At 32.6% G+C, this 16,471-nt stretch overlaps 6 protein-coding genes across 6 annotated transcripts; 1 reads left to right on the plus strand and 5 right to left on the minus strand.

Annotated features, from left to right (window-relative positions):
- Positions 1 to 771: 771 nt before the first annotated feature.
- TBLA0J01310 (uncharacterized protein) lies at positions 772 to 2,139 on the minus strand (the record flags this gene model as incomplete). Its single annotated transcript, XM_004182598.1, has 1 exon — positions 772 to 2,139. The coding sequence occupies one exon, from the start codon at positions 2,137 to 2,139 to the stop codon at positions 772 to 774; it is 1,368 nt and encodes a 455-aa protein (XP_004182646.1).
- Positions 2,140 to 4,372: 2,233 nt separating this feature from the next.
- Positions 4,373 to 6,217, plus strand: HOP1 (Hop1p; the record flags this gene model as incomplete). The annotated part of the gene is made up of 1 exon (XM_004182599.1): positions 4,373 to 6,217. One exon carries the CDS (start codon positions 4,373 to 4,375, stop codon positions 6,215 to 6,217), a length of 1,845 nt encoding a protein of 614 aa, XP_004182647.1.
- Positions 6,218 to 6,937: 720 nt separating this feature from the next.
- YOS1 (Yos1p) lies at positions 6,938 to 7,515 on the minus strand (the record flags this gene model as incomplete). The annotated part of the gene is made up of 3 exons (XM_004182600.1): positions 6,938 to 6,993; positions 7,205 to 7,312; positions 7,425 to 7,515. 3 exons carry the CDS (start codon positions 7,513 to 7,515, stop codon positions 6,938 to 6,940), a joined length of 255 nt encoding a protein of 84 aa, XP_004182648.1.
- A 466-nt stretch (positions 7,516 to 7,981) lies between these two features.
- TBLA0J01340 (uncharacterized protein) lies at positions 7,982 to 10,027 on the minus strand (the record flags this gene model as incomplete). The annotated part of the gene is made up of 1 exon (XM_004182601.1): positions 7,982 to 10,027. One exon carries the CDS (start codon positions 10,025 to 10,027, stop codon positions 7,982 to 7,984), a length of 2,046 nt encoding a protein of 681 aa, XP_004182649.1.
- Positions 10,028 to 10,655: 628 nt separating this feature from the next.
- On the minus strand, positions 10,656 to 13,316 carry TBLA0J01350 (ribonucleoside-diphosphate reductase large subunit; the record flags this gene model as incomplete). Its single annotated transcript, XM_004182602.1, has 1 exon — positions 10,656 to 13,316. The coding sequence occupies one exon, from the start codon at positions 13,314 to 13,316 to the stop codon at positions 10,656 to 10,658; it is 2,661 nt and encodes an 886-aa protein (XP_004182650.1).
- Positions 13,317 to 14,238: 922 nt separating this feature from the next.
- TBLA0J01360 (uncharacterized protein) lies at positions 14,239 to 15,732 on the minus strand (the record flags this gene model as incomplete). The annotated part of the gene is made up of 1 exon (XM_004182603.1): positions 14,239 to 15,732. One exon carries the CDS (start codon positions 15,730 to 15,732, stop codon positions 14,239 to 14,241), a length of 1,494 nt encoding a protein of 497 aa, XP_004182651.1.
- Positions 15,733 to 16,471: the final 739 nt, after the last annotated feature.

The raw sequence follows: 16,471 nt of genomic DNA on the forward strand, positions 1-16,471 counted from the left end.
TAAATATTCAACCTTAACCGCTTCAATAGTAGTATTTTGTACTAGAAACACTAAGAGTATAATTTTTATATTACGATTAGTATATCTTAGACTATTAGAATAGATAACAGTCCTGCATTGTCACTATTTTGACCAATTGAGATGCTAAACATGTATGTATTTCAGTACGTATATATATATTCAGATATCATTTCTAGAAGTACTTTTTTACTAGAGGCGTATATTTGGTAATACTTTTATAATTTTTCTAGTTTTGTTGTTTCTATCATATTCTCTTATACCAAGAGGATCTAAATGAGGGGAGCATTTCAAGAAGAAAATCACTAACTTATTATTAAGTTATACACATAGTTTTTAAAACATAGATATCAGAGAGCCCGGAAACGTTAAAACCACTAAAAAGCTCAATATGATTGTTATTTACACTTGATAAATACGGTATGTATCGAGTCTTTTTATTGCTATTTATTAACATATAACTATTGAGGAATAAAAAAAAATTGAAATAAGTAATAATACGAAGAGTAAAAAAACTTTATATTGTAGTTAAAAATAATAGGCTGGTAATAAAAATAAAAAAATAATAATAATCTATATGATACAGTTCGCTAAAGACAACAACCCGGTTTGTGTCTTTCATATAAACAAAAAGGCATTATCAAAAATATGATTTTTAAATAAGGATATTAGGAGTTTAATAATAGAAAAGGAAAAAATAAACAATACGTAAACTGAAGAATGCAAAATGTCTGTTAAATACTATGACTTTTCTTAACAGTTTGTTAGTTCAACAGCTTGTAAGTATACTTTTTGACATTGAGCACCTTGGTTTTCATCATAAATATTGTAGAAATTACCAGATAAACATTGGTAGAAAACATCGCTGTCACCTAAAGCCAAGTTACCTTGTGGTGTGATAGACCAACCAGCAGCGTAAATGGCACCAGCTTGTGGTGGTGGACCATCAAATTGGAATTGTCTGTTAGCAACAATAGAACCAATTCTACCCTTTTCATCGGTTAAGATACCATTCTTTAGATTCATTGTTAAAGTACCATTGTTTTTACAGGCGGTAGCTTGGAAGAAAGAATCATCAGAAGCTTGAGGAGCAGAGGTAGAAGCAGTTGAAGAGCCAGAGGCTTTAGTGCTAGAACCAGAAACAGCTGGGGCAGCAGTGTTTTTGGTACCGTTAGAGGTAGTAGTAGCTGGCTTGTTGGTAGCTTGTATTTGGCCATCAGTAATTTGTGATACAGCAGTTTCAGTCTTAACTGAAGAAGTGGTAGTTGGAGCAAAAGTTGGAGCTTCAGCCTTTGTGGTAGCTTGAACTTGACCATCACCAATTTGAGAAACAGCAGCTTCCGTTCTCTTTGGAACAGCAGCAACAGTTGGTTTGGTAGTTGGTGTACAAGCCTTTGGTTTAGTTACAGCAACAGTAGCTTGAACTTGACCGTCAGTAATTTGAGAAACTGCAGCAGCACCTTCTTCACAACCATTAGCAGCTGGAGCTGGTGGGGCTTGGGCTGGTGGAGTAATTGTCTTGGTTTCAGCAGTAACAGAAGTGAAAGTTGTAGCAAAAGTTTCTTCAGTGACTGAAGTGACGGTCTTAGCGAAAGTTTTAGCAGTAGTTTGTTGAGCAAAATTAGTGACAGTAGTAGCTTCAGTCATAACATTAACGGCAGTGCTGGTAGTAGCAATTGTTGCAACTTTGGTTGTAGTGGTAGCTTCAGTCTTGACAGCAACGTTAGTAACAGTGGTAGCTTGAGTCATAACTTCAACAGCAGTGTTAGTGGTAGCAACAGTCTTTGGAGCAACAGCGGTATTGGTTGTAACTTCAGTTTTTGGGGCTGGGGCTGGTGGAGCGGCTGGTGGTGGAGTTTTAATTGGAGTACCAGTGGTGGTAGTAGCGGCTTGAATTTGACCATCACCAATTTGAGAAATAGCATCTCTCTTTCCTTTAGCAGCAGAGGAGGTGGAAGTAGCTAATGGGAAGACTGCAATACCAAATGAACCATTGTAATTTGATATAGCGCCACTAAAGGTAGCGTTTGGGCTCAATGTAGACCATGGTTCAGATGGTACATAAGCAGCCATAGCGACAGTAGCTAAAGAAGCAGCAGCGAGCGTGTGTTTGTATTGCATTTTTGGATGACTTTATCTGAGGCTGGAGGAGAGATGAATTACTATATATCTTTTTCCTTGGCTGTTTTATTTATAATATAATGGGGGAGAAAGTGAGACATTTTTTAGTATGAATTGACGAATATTTCAGAACTATTTATATGGTTTATCTAATGAAAATAAACAAACCAGATAACGGTCGGAGATACAAAAATATACAATATTGATAGATTCCTTTTGCAACAAAATTACTTTGTTGATTTATTGACAGTATACCTACCAGCTTTCCTACTCAGAACTACTTTCTATGAGGTGTGTACTGTCTTTTTTTTTCGTGCCCCTCAATATATGCTCATTTGAAATAGGGTAATATTGGAACCGACTTTTAATGTTTGTTGATGATTAAATTAGATGGGAAATCGGTGAATCCTTATTTAAGAGATAGTTCCCCTTGACACATATCTCCTTTTCGTAATTTTTTATTTCCTAAAAACACGACTTTATTTTTGGAAAGCAGCTTCTCTAACTAATTAATATTCCCAATGAAGCCCCGAAACCTTTAAATTACTAAAAAGAACTTGCTAAGTTTCATTGTTGTCATTACTTAGCCAACAAACGTAGTATTAGAAATTTAGTACTCTGGAGAAGAGTTAATTTTAAATTAATTTCCTCATATGGCTGCCAAGATTTATATTTTTTTCTGTCAAAACTGACCTAATTAAGGTTCATATCAACAACGCGGCTAACTTTTCAGAATCTTGAAAAAATTTAATTCGCGACTTTATACGGCTATAAGGTTTATTTTCGCGTGCGACTTTCCTCATTTAGAATCTCAACACGAAAAATTGAAAATAAGAATAGAAAACCTTACAAAATTATAACCGAACCGGGCTCATCAATTTTTAAAGATAATAGTCTAATTTTGAGCAAGTAAATATTGAATAAGTGAAACTTTAGGATTAGTCTTTTCCAAAAGGGAAAGCTGGACCAATTGGATGTAAACATAACAGTTTTGAGGCTGTGTAATTTTTTACGGAGTTTTTGATCATTGGCTTATAGTTTTATAAAGTAATTATGAAAACTATGAGAGGAAATTGTCTGCCTTTTAGCTAATTCTCATACCCATTTTGTATATATTGTTTCTAGATTGGATATCTTCATGAAGGAAAATTGGTACTAAAAGAAAAAGCTCCTGAATTTTATTAGTTAGTGATAGAAAGCTAAACACTAGTAATTAAATGGAAGACAGCTAACTTAATAAATGGTGCTACATATAAGTGGATGGAGATTATTAAAGAAATGTTCTCCGAACGTTTGTCGTTCGTGTTCCATTTTTTCTAAATTTGGTCACAAGAGATCTGTCATCTCCATAGCATCTATTTATTGTTCATTTAACAAAACAGCTTTGGGGTAAGGTTTTCCAAATAAAGACACTCGGTATTACACTTCTAGAGAAAAAGGGTTAGAGACTCAGAATATAAATATATTTGTTAGAAACATAGAAGGAAGATTTAAGTTTTAAAACAGTTGAAGATATTTACTTTATTATCAATTTAAAGCTGAATATCCCTATTTTATCTTATGGTATTTCCATTATAAATTTTTTTTCAACATATAAGATATAACTTAACTGCTTTGGAAGTTTTTTGTTTATTTACTTTCTTATTACTCTTGAGCTGCTTGTTTATTTTAGCAAGCAAGGTGTATATTTTGAACCGTAGCTGAAATTTCGTTATATTACTAATGAAAATTCATAAACAACAAAAAAGAAAAGTCTTTATAAAGTAAAGATCTCTATTGGGCCCGTTGTCAAGATCACCTGAACTTATTGCATTACCTGAAGCGTAAAGGTAGAACTCCAGTGCCCTCCAATCTGTGATCACATGATAAGCTCCAATTCTCATTACAAATCAAAAATGAACTCATGTCAATTAAGAATTGATTTTCTCACTACAGATTTTGTATTACTCTTTGTATATATAGTCTGAGCGGCTAAAAAAATATTCCAGCGGTTATTTCGGTTACCCGCCTCTATATTTCGGACATATTTTAAGGGAACGCGAAACTTTAAAAAGGAGAAGATCCAAGAGATCAGCATCGTAAGATTTATCAGACTTGATTCTTAGTTTAAAATTCATTAGATAATCAATCTTTGTTCATGTTAAATTTTATTGAACTTTAGAAAATATTGAGTCAAAATCAAATTATTTTTGGAAAATATCAAAATCTATACTAGCATTTGAAATTTTATAAAATGTCAACAAGCCAATATGTTAAGACGCAGATCAAAAATCCCAATGTAGCTCAGAAGCAAAGTACGAGTAATTCAACTGATATTTCAACAGAACAGTCTCAACGATTGATTCAAACAATGCTAACTATGTCATTTGGTTGTCTAACTTTTCTTCGTGGTTTATTTCCGGATGACAATTTTGCTGATCAACGGTTTGTTCCTGAAAAGATAGAAAAAAATTACAATAAAGATAATGTATCTCATGCCAACTCAATTAGAATAAAAACTTTGAAAAGAGGGAAATCTAATGAAGCTGATATTTTATTAGACTGGTTGGAAAAAGGTGTCTTCAAATCGTTAAAGTTGAAATATTTGAAAGGGCTAAGTTTTGGTATCTTTTTAGATGAAAATAATCCAAGCTCATTGATCGAAAATTATATTTTTACTTTTGAATATGGTAAAAATGATAATGGTATAAAGATGAGTATCAAAAATGATACCTCATCAAATGAGTCAATTTCTCTATTGGATTCCAGAATAATGGTTCAACAATTGATGAGGAGATTTATTATTCTAACTCAATCATTAGAACCTTTGCCCCAAAAGAAGTATATATCAATGCATTTGATATTCAATTCAAATACACCTCAATCTTACCAACCTTCAAACTTTAAAGATGCTACTTATGAAGAAAAACCAACAATTAAGATTCCAACGAATAATTTGATCTCGAAATCGTCTACAGTCGGTTCATTAGAAACAAAATGCCATCAAGTGGAAATTACAGTTCTTTCTACAAATGAGTCGGATTTAACTAATCCAGAAGTAGATTGTGACGTAATTGAGCCTATTTCAAGATTTTGTTTATCACCAGATCAAATTTCAGGTAGTAGACGAGGTACCATAAATGGGTATGATACTCAATCACAAACAGGAAATATATTAGGAAATGTATTGCAATCTTCACAGACAAGTGTACAACCTACTCAATATGTGGCACACCAAGAAAGAGATACGGAATGTGAATGTGGGGTTGCTTCGCCTGCTAAGGTAACCTCTACAAAAATTTGCAAAATTTGTAAGAAGAAAGTCCATGGTTTCTGTTATGGTAATATAAGAGAAAATCGTGTTCCAGCATGCTTTATGTGTTGCTTTGGTCCAGAATTAGAAAGCAAATCCTCTGAATTTAAAGATTTGATGACTTTACGAAAATGCTATAGAACTTTATCAAAGAAAAGAAGTTTTCCACCCTCAGTTATGACTTTTGCTGAATACATGTTCAGAAAGGAAGACATAACAGATGAAATTAAAAATAGAATTGCCTTTGCTATAACTATATTTTTTTCAGATAATACACTCTCAGCTCAAGGAAATACTGATCAGACCGGTAGCCAAGCCTTAAGACCCAATTTCGTTTCAATTGATATACCAGGCATAGCTATTCCCAACTTTGGGGAATTAAAGGAAGGACAGACAACAGATATTCGTTTTACCTTAAGATCTGAAAATTCAAGAGATTGCTATACAACAGATATACCTTATTCTAAGAAACAGATCAAAAAATGGCTGGATGAAGTTCTGGAATTAAGTAGACAAAGTATACAACAACTACAAAGTGGAACATTCGGTATTGATACTTTAGAGATCACAGATAATACTGAAACACAGGATCCAATTGAAGTGAATCAAAAGAAAAGAACTAGAATTAACTTGGAAGGATACATTGATGATAGTTCTCCTTCTGTTAATGATACAAGTATTATTGAAAAAGAAACACCTAGAAAAATACCAAAAATTAGTGTTTCAAAAAAACTTTACCAAGTAACTGGTAAATCTAAAATATTGCATTTATCAATAGAAATTTAAATATCTCGGTTGCTATTAAAGTAAGCTTTAAGATTAAATATTTTCCTGGTGGTTAGAGAATCTGTCAATAATTCATCACAGGATGATATAATTTATGTATTATCAATTATAATTAACTTTACGAAAAGAAAAATAGATATATGTTATATTGTATTCGTAAAATTTTTTTACTCAGTTATTATTAAATTAGATTTCCGAATTCTGTATATAATATTTTTTATTTGTATTTTTTATATTTTTGACCAGAATCTAAATTTTTAAAAATTAATAAAACTTGAAAATAGCTGAACATCTGATAAATATAATATACATTCTAACAATATAATCAAACACAAAAAAAATAGATAACCTTTTCACAATTGAGTTACTTGACTGAAGTTAATAGTAATTGAAACTCAAAATTCTACATAGTTTTTATAATCTTACTAGTTTATATAATGAAAGATGAATGAACTATTCATTTTCGAAATATAGTCTAAATATAGAGGCGGTTCTGTGGTATGTAAGAAATAGATGAGCGTTTATATGGAAATCAATAATAATTGGTGGAAAATCATAGACATATCTAAAAATTTGAATATTTGACAATATCAAGGGAGAAAAAGCAAAATTAAAAACAAAGTAAAAAAAATACAAAAATCGTAGCATATAGTATTTTTCCAACCTCAGAGCCAAAATCGTGATTTATCCGTGTTAAAATATAACCCTAAGGAGAAATAATTAGCCTAGGACTAATTCATAAATAATGACCAAAATATTGATACCAATTAAAGGTACTATAATAAAAGATCAAAAAATTATACCATAATCAAAATTAGCTTCAGACAATTTAGTTATTAGATACAATAGAGAGTATGCCAAATAATCAAATTGATTGAAACGGTAGGTTTTAATCATGTGTAGTATAATTAATATAGTTGAATTTATGTTAGTAAAAAATATTCAATAGAAAAATGTAAATTGTTCAAAAAACTGGTTGATACATACTCCTTAGTAGTGTTTGAACCGCACTAATTAATTGAATGACCTTAGATTTTGTAGTGTTTTCAGTCTGACCAAATACAGGGCCATCATTTGAGCTTTTTCCCAAACCGACTATTTTACAGCGTGATAATGTTACAGATGTATAGCATTTTAGATAAAAAGTTAGTAATATATTTTAATAGCATATATTTGGTTGAAATGTTACAAATAGTGAATCACATACTTCTTCTTAGAAATCTTTCTTCGTTTAGAACTGCAACTGCATTAATTAGCAATAAAATAACGTAGAACAATCTCCCTAGGCCAAACAACATCATTGTTTATAGAATATCGAACGTTTTGTCTATCAATCAATTTAATATACTAAATCTATCGTATGTTGAATATGCCATTATGTGTATCTTTATGTTCCATTCTCTTTAAGGTTAACGATCTATTCTATTAACAACTAAATACAGTTGCTAGACTTCGCAATTTGTCCATGAAAAATATTTCACGTGACTGAAAAACTTGAATCTTAAATCTTGTTTATTTAATATATTAGAAGAAATATAATAAATATCTATCAAAAAAAGTTCATAAATTTCTATTGAATGCCATAATCTACGACTTCAATTGGTATTTATAATATATATATTTAAAATCCGAAGTTTTAGAAGATGCATGAAGAGAAATGATCAATCCTATATACAGTAATGCTAGTAATTAAGATTATATCAAACTGATGTCTTACTAAACAAGTAATAAAATAACGGTAAGAGAAAAGGAATATAAAAGATGTTAGGTTACACCAGGTTCAGGTTTATGCCATATACCTTCAGGCCATTCTAAAATACCTGCATTTGTATAATCACCCCGATAACGTTGCGGATTTCTTATTGAACATTGTGCAATTCTTAAATATAAGTCGATATTTGTTGTGTTGGCATCTTTATTTTCTGTCAATGCTTTATCAATCCAGCTACCGAATTCAGAATTTTCAGTCATCAAAGTATCCAGATTAATGGTTGTGTTTTTGCCAACATAAACTTCTATATCATTCACCAAAAGTGAAAATCCATCGATAGTACCAGTATCATCTTTTACAATATCATCTGAATCCAAGCTCCACGATATGATATTTGGAGTATTTTGATTGTAATCTAAGAAGAAAGGTGGCTCTAATAAGCCACCTGCTTCCCCTCTTAACAGTGCAAAATCAGTTTCAACAATACTTGCAAAATCCCACCTAGAAACGCCTGACATTATCAAACCAAACAAAATACCTTGAAATAGGTAAGCCGAGGCATTCCTTGTTGCACATCCTGGAATTAAAACGATACCAAGAATATAATGGTGTAATCTTAAAGTTAAACCTGGAATCAAGGCCAAAAGAACGATAACAAATATGCCTGAGATATAGATTTTAAAATATTTTCTTAATCTTCCTGATTTCCATAATGAGTAAACTTGAATAAAGGCACATATTAATATTGTAAGAATAATAGAACCAACGGCAGTTATAGCACCTTGCTGTTCTTTTAAATCATTGGCCGTCAATCTATCAACTGGTAAACGATCAAAGGTAACATTATTCATAACACCAAGCCAAAACATTGGATACCATAATAGAACTTTTGCACATGGAGAGCCATTTTCTAGAGTACGCCTTATTGTAGATTTCCACATAACATATACAACAAAACATAACGGCAATAACCGTTGAAATCCTATACTAAATAATTCATACACAGTTACTGATTCATGAGGATCCGTGATTAGTGGTGGATCTAGAGCTAAAACTAAAGTCCAATAACCACTAAGGGCAGTAATCCAATAACCATATAGACTCTCAGAAAGATAAAATACAGGTAAACCCAATATGATATTAGTGAATACAATTAAAAATCTTGGATCATAACAGCCAGAGGCAACGCCTTCTTTGAAAGCTCTGAAAGAAAATGATGCAGGGAAATAAGAATTGAACGCTACTGAAAATTTTGTTCTATATTTACCTTCTCTTGAAGGGAAACCATCTTTAAAACCATCCAGAGAAACTCTTGCGCAGCCACCAAAAAATGGAGATACAATACCTGCATGAACAGCAGAGCCACACATAAATGAATCTGCTCTATATGGGTAAGATAGAAGATCACTTGTATCATCTGAACTTGGCATTTCCATCTTACCGCCACCTATTTCATAACCAGTATATTTAACTCTTCTACTCCCCACCGCAATAGCTGAATAAGCCCAAGCACCTCTATCACATAAAGCTGGACATCTAATAATATATTCAGTATTATCGAATGGTCGACACAGTTCACCATTTAAACCACATTCATTATTTGAACCTTGCCAATCCAAATGTGTATTACAACCTAATGATATAATCGGTATCTTATCATCACCGTTTTTTGGATAAAAATAAGGTAACTCTAATAAATATGGCTCAAAAATACTAAAGAATATACTTAACCAAACACAACAATATATTACGAGTAAAAGCAAGCGAAGATTAGGATTTTGAAATCTTTTTTTATAAACATCATTAGGGAAGTTTTCAAGTCTTGTAGTCCAACTAAAATATTTTGGGAAAACTGGTGGATCGTCAGTAGGGTCTCTTGGTCCATTACCATAATCTCTAAGAAACTTTGTTATAGGGGAAGAATTTTCCAAAAGCTCCCAATTTTCGTCATGCAAATTAATTGTTGACTCGATTTCAAATGGGTCAGGTGCGGGCGACATAGATATTGAACCTGCTGTAAAGTCCTCTAATAGAAATGCATCGTTATTAGTCTCTAGTTCCGTTTCATCCTCCTCTTGTATCTCTTGCAATGTCTTCATGTTTAAAGAGTTTATAGTTGATTCTTTATCTTTGGCCTTTCTCAATGAATATATTATTTCGCCAATGACGAAAGCAATTTTAATAATAGAAAACAGATAGGAATACTATTCCCTCCTTAGCTATTACGGCTATATTAAGCTTTATATGCAGACTCTTAATTTAACAATACTCCGAAAAAGGAACTTTAATAAATAAGCTCTCAGAGTAACATGTACAAACGTTTTGTTATAACTGGAAGGTAGTTATAATTTTTCAGGTTCTTAGAGAAGACTGCTGGAAGTTAAATTCTCGGCGTTGATCACGAAAAAGCTGATGTAGCCCATAGCGGGAATTAAACTGAAGGTGACATCAGACAAGATCAGATAAGAATGGTTGGGTGATACAACAGGCTTTAATGTGGCCCAAGATAGACACATATATTAAAAGGATATGAGTTCGAAAATATCGTTAAAATTAATAATATTTACAATATATAAATGTATAAGATATGTAATAATTTGAGTCTAACACTATAAATGTGTGTGGATGAGAAAGATGATAATACTAACGTAAAATTTGAAGGATTAAAAAAACAAAAATGAGATGAAATAGAAAACGTGATGAATATGCAAAATTTAAAGTAGTTAATTAACCAGAACACATTTCACAAGCTTCTGGATTATCGATCGCGCAAGCAACGACCTTAGAGTTGTAAATATCAATATCAGTTTTTTCTTCTTCAGCTTTGGTAGATTCTGCAGCTGACTTGTTAGCAGCAACGCCATCTGAGCTTGGTGGAGTTGTTGGTTTACTGTCAGTAACACTTAGCGAACTAACGCTTTCTGATAATGATGAGATTTCAGTCAATGCCGGAGTAGGATCTTTTTTTTCCTCAGTTGGTTTAGAAATTGCTTCAGCTAATTCGGCAGCGCCTTGAGCATCTTCACTAATATTTAATGGACGTGGTTTATAAGTTGGACGTTTTAGTTTGGAAAGATCAGCCACCTTGTTACCGGCTTGATCAGCTACCTTCTTATCAATGGTAAATTGAATAGCAGCGGAGGCAGCTTGCGTTCTTAAATAATACATACCTGTCTTCAAACCCTTTTGCCAACCATAGAAATGCATACTTGTCAATTTACCCATAGTTGGAGCTTGAATATGAATATTCAAAGAATGAGATTGATCAATGAAAGCAGAACGATCAGCAGCTAAATCAATGATTTTCTTTTGAGAAATTTCCCAAACAGTCTTATATAATTCTTTTAATTCTTGTGGAATATTTGGTAAATTTTGAATAGAACCATTGTCAGTAATTAAATGCTGTTTCATAGCATCATCCCAAACACCCAAATCAACTAAATCACGTAATAAGTATGGATTAACGACTTGAAATTCCCCAGATAAAGTACGACGAGAATACATGTTTGAAGTAAATGGTTCAAAACATTCATTATAACCTAAAATTTGAGAAGTAGAGGCAGTTGGCATTGGAGCTAAAACCAAAGAATTTCTCACACCATGCTTTTTAATCTTAGCTTTCAAAGAATCCCAATCCCATAAATCAGTTGGTTTCACGTTCCACATATCATACTGTAAAATACCTTGGGAAACTGGGGATCCTTCGTAGGAAGAATAAGGACCATCAACTTCAGCCAATTCACAAGAAGCTTCTAAAGAGGCATGGTATAAGGTTTCAAAAATATGAATATTTAATTCCTTAGCTCTATCAGATTCGAATGGAATACGTAATAATTGGTAAGTGTCAGCTAAACCTTGAATACCTAAGGCAATTGGTCTATGTCTCATATTAGAGTTTCTAGCTTCTGGAACTGGATAATAGGAACGATCTATAACCTTGTTTAAATTACGAGTGATAACTTTACAAACGTCGTGCAATTTTTGGAAATTATAAGTTTGAGTAGTACCATCTGCTGCAGTTTCAATAAAGGCTGGTAGAGCAACAGAAGCTAAGTTACAAACAGCAGTTTCATCTGGAGCAGAATATTCAATAATTTCACAACATAAATTGGAAGATTTAATAGTACCCAAGTTCTTTTGGTTAGACTTTTTGTTGGCGGCATCCTTATAACAGATAAATGGAGTACCAGTTTCAGTTTGTGCTTCTAAGATAGAGTACCATAATTTTTGAGCTTTTATAGTCTTTCTACCTTTACCTTCTTCAACATAACGATTGTATAGAGCCTCAAATTCATCACCGTAAACGTCAGATAAACCTGGAGCTTCAGATGGAGAGAATAAAGTCCAATCACCATTTTCCTTGACACGTTTCATGAATAAATCTGGAATCCATAAAGCTGGGAATAAATCTCTTGCTCTAATTTCTTCTTTACCGTGATTTTTTCTGATATCAATAAAATCGAAAATATCAGCGTGCCATGGCTCTAAAAAGATAGCAATAGCACCTGGTCTTTTATTACCACCTTGATCAACATAACGAGCTGTATTGTTATAGACACGAATCATTGGAATCAACCCATTAGAAGTACCATTGGTACCTGCAATATATGAACCAGTTGAACGAATGTTATGCATATGGATACCGATACCACCTGCGGATTTTGAAATTAAGGCACATTCTTTCAAAGTATCATAAATACCTTCAATAGAATCTTCTTTCATAGCAACCAAGAAACAAGATGACATTTGTGGACGAGGAGTACCAGAATTAAATAAAGTTGGTGTGGCATGAGTGAAGTATCTATGAGACATTAAATTATAAGACTCTAAAGCAGCTTTAATATCACTTCCATGAATACCTAAACAAACTCTCATTATTAAATGTTGTGGCCTTTCAGCAACTTGACCATTCATTCTTAATAAATATGAACGTTCCAAGGTCTTATAACCGAAATAATTGAATTGGAAATCTCTATCATAAACGATTGCAGAATTGATTTCATCTCTATTAGCCATAACAGTTTCATAGACATCTTTTGCGATTAATGGAGCTGGTTGATTATTAGAAGGATTGACATAATTATACAATTGTTCGATCAAATTGGAAAAGACCTTAGTAGTTTGTTTATGTAAATTAGAAATTGCTAATCTAGCAGCCAAAATTGCATAATCTGGATGTACTGTAGTCATATAAGCGGCTGTTTCAGCAGCCAAATTATCTAATTCTATAGTTGTAACACCTTCGTAAACACCTGAAATAATTCTTTGAGTAACTTTAACTGGATCGATATGGTTTGAGTCTAAACCGTAACATAACCGTGATACACGAGCTGTAATTTTATCAAATCTAACTGGTTCCTTACGACCATCTCTTTTACAAACGTACATTATTAATGAAAATGAAGGATTTTATTTTATTTTATCTTTTATTGTTAATTCTTGGATACTGTGAAGTAGAATGCAAATATATTTATTGTATGAATCAATATACTTTTGTGAATTAAACTTATCTAAAGAATAAACCTTAAATATATGTGTTGATAGATGTTTACAGATAGATAAATGAGAATCTTTATTTCAATTTAATGATTTTCAAATACCAGCTTCCTTATATATTCAAACTATTACTAAGCGCATCATCGGGGTTTACCCGGTTCATATTCGTAAAAAAAGCTTTATCAAGTTCACGCGTCACTTTATTTTAGTTTTTCTAGATTTTTATTTTTTTCATTCCAGCTTGTTGACGCGTTGTGCTTCACAACGCGTCAATAAAAAAAAACGCAACATTCTTGTTACGGTTTATTTACAGTTTTAAAAATTCGCGCTACCATATAATAATGGAAAGACCAATGAAAGTTATTCATTCGATATCCTATTCAGGCAAAAGAACAAAAAAGGAGGATATACCCTAGATAATATTAGTAAGCTATTGTGCATAATAATTGTAATAAAATTTTTTTTGAATTAAAATAATAAATATCTATAAAATAAATAACGTAAACATAAGGAAAATAAAACGTAAATAAGTAAACAAATAATCATAAAATTTTTAAAAAAACGGGGGTGTATGCTGATTAGCAAATAGTGACTAGTAAGGATTGAGTGAGGATAATAGGTAATACAAAGAATGTTATTGACGTGGATTTAGGATTTGGTTAGAAATATTATGATGAAAAAAACTTTTTTTTGTAAGGAATAAAAATTATTCATAAATTAAATGAGTGGAAAAAAAAAATGAAAAAATTAACGTAAAACAAAACAAAACAGAAGAAAATGAAACATGGTAGAAGATAAAATAACAAATGATTGATTATAAATTTTGTTGATGGAAACTTTCAATTAATTTTGAAATATCTGGTAAATCTGAGATTCCACGCCAAAACAACACTTGGCCGTCTTTGGCGTAAGAACCTTCACTCTTTTCAAAGTGCCAATGGATGTTCTCATCTTTGTCACTTGCGATCCATTGAACTTTGGGGTAATCATCCAAGATGGCTTGGAAAACATGTTCTGGGATATTATTAAACCAACCTGATCTTGTGCATAATAGTTTATCAATCTTGGGGATACTATTTGGTTCATTACGCACTACAGCAAACACATCATGTGGATCATCATAATAAGCTGTAAAATCAGTGTTTTCCAATTCACGTAAATAACAAGAGACGTTTTCTTTACCACATCTAATCTTTGGATCTTTAATGAGGATATGGCGTAATTTCTTCAAATCTGAGAATTCTGAAACAGTATATTTTTTTTTCAATTGATAACCTTTTTTAATGGTGGTCCCAACACCTGAACCTGTAAAGAGACCATTGGCAAAATCATCAATTCTAACAATGGTAACACTACTTGATTTTGGCAAGTAATCCAATAATTCCTTAATTTCCTTTAGTTTCAATTTTGTAGAATAATGTAAGGAATCACCATTAATTAAACGATCAAAATCTTTTTCCAAATTAATCATAGAAACTCTCTTACCAGTTTCACCATCATAGAACCCACCAGTTTCATTTAAACATAACACTTTCAAAGGTTGGAAAACTTTTGTCAATTCAGCTACTGCATGGTCTGAATTAATATTTAATAGCTGTCCCAATGGACCTGTACCCAATGAAGTTAGAATAGGCATGGAATTAGAATTCAAACAATCTTCAATGATATTTTTCTTAATATTTGTAATTTGCCCCACCATTTGAAATTTGGATTTATTTAAGAAATCCGAATCAAATATTCCTGAAGTCATTGGAACAGCATTAACACCGAATTCTTTTAACCCATCCACCAATTTTCTATTCTGTTCTAAGAAACAATCTTTCACGATTTGAAGAGTTTCTTCATCAGTGACTCTAATTCCATCAATATAATTTGGATTCTTATTTAAAAAATGTAATTCTCTATCCACTTGATAAGAAGTTCCATGGACAACAATGGGGAATAGCCCCACATGATACAACATGGCTAAGCATGAAATGATTTGGTCCAATTTGTTATCAAATAATTCACTTTCAATCTTAATGATGGCAAATTGTTGTCTTGCCACAGATGTGAAATAAGTCAAATATTGATCAATCTCTGTTTTGGTATGAATATTATTAAGCAGTTGAGAGATGGCAAACCGTGTATTGGCAAAATTCCGATCAGTATTAATTTCATTACGGGAACCCACATCAACCATTTTGGAGAATAATCTTAGTGATCCCAGGGCTCTACCCAACCGGAGACATGGGGCACATCTAACCACTGAACCTAACGAGACGGTCCTTGGCATTTGAGTTTTCCAAATCATGGCTGACATCATCATCACTTTGAAGCGCTGTAAGACGATACAACACGGTACGTTTTTAATACAATATAATACGGCACGGTACAGCTTATTCAATACTATCAAAATCAAATTATTTCGCTTTTCTCATCAGCCGTCTTTTATACACATGCTTTCCAACCACTGCAGAACCTCTCCACTGCTCACTACTAACTACGCGCTATTCACTATTCACTATTGATTACCATTTCACTACTTACTCGTCTGTCAGAGTCGATGCCCTCCAGCTTTCTTTGTTCTATGTACATCATCCAGGTCATATTGAAAAAAAGTGAAAAAAACTTGCCTATACCATTCCCGGAATCTCATGGCCAGCAGCCTTTTCGCGGTCTAGACGTATCAGGAAATCTCTCCACAGAAACGGCTGCAGCACCGGCACTTTTTTACTAGCCGATGCGCCATTTTTTTTTGGCGCGCCCAGATGGCTACGCAGCACAATGATCCGGCTGGCTTAAAATGGAGAAATTGTGTGCCGGTTGCTATGGAAACATGGCATAGCTTTTCTTTGATTATAATACGGCTAGTGAGAAAAAAAAACGTTAATTAACATAATCAGAGATAGAAAGAAGAAATAAAGACCGTTTGTCAGATTAGCAGTATGACCAGCATGGGCATTATAAGCATTATGCTTATAGTCCGAAACAAATAGAGGGGTGCATTTGACGGTGCAGCTAGAGTTATAGAATAGGCAATGATTCATTCTATCACAAATGGTATT

Source organism: Henningerozyma blattae, chromosome 10, assembly GCF_000315915.1.
Source record: "Henningerozyma blattae CBS 6284 chromosome 10, complete genome".
Lineage (NCBI taxonomy): Eukaryota > Fungi > Ascomycota > Saccharomycetes > Saccharomycetales > Saccharomycetaceae > Henningerozyma > Henningerozyma blattae.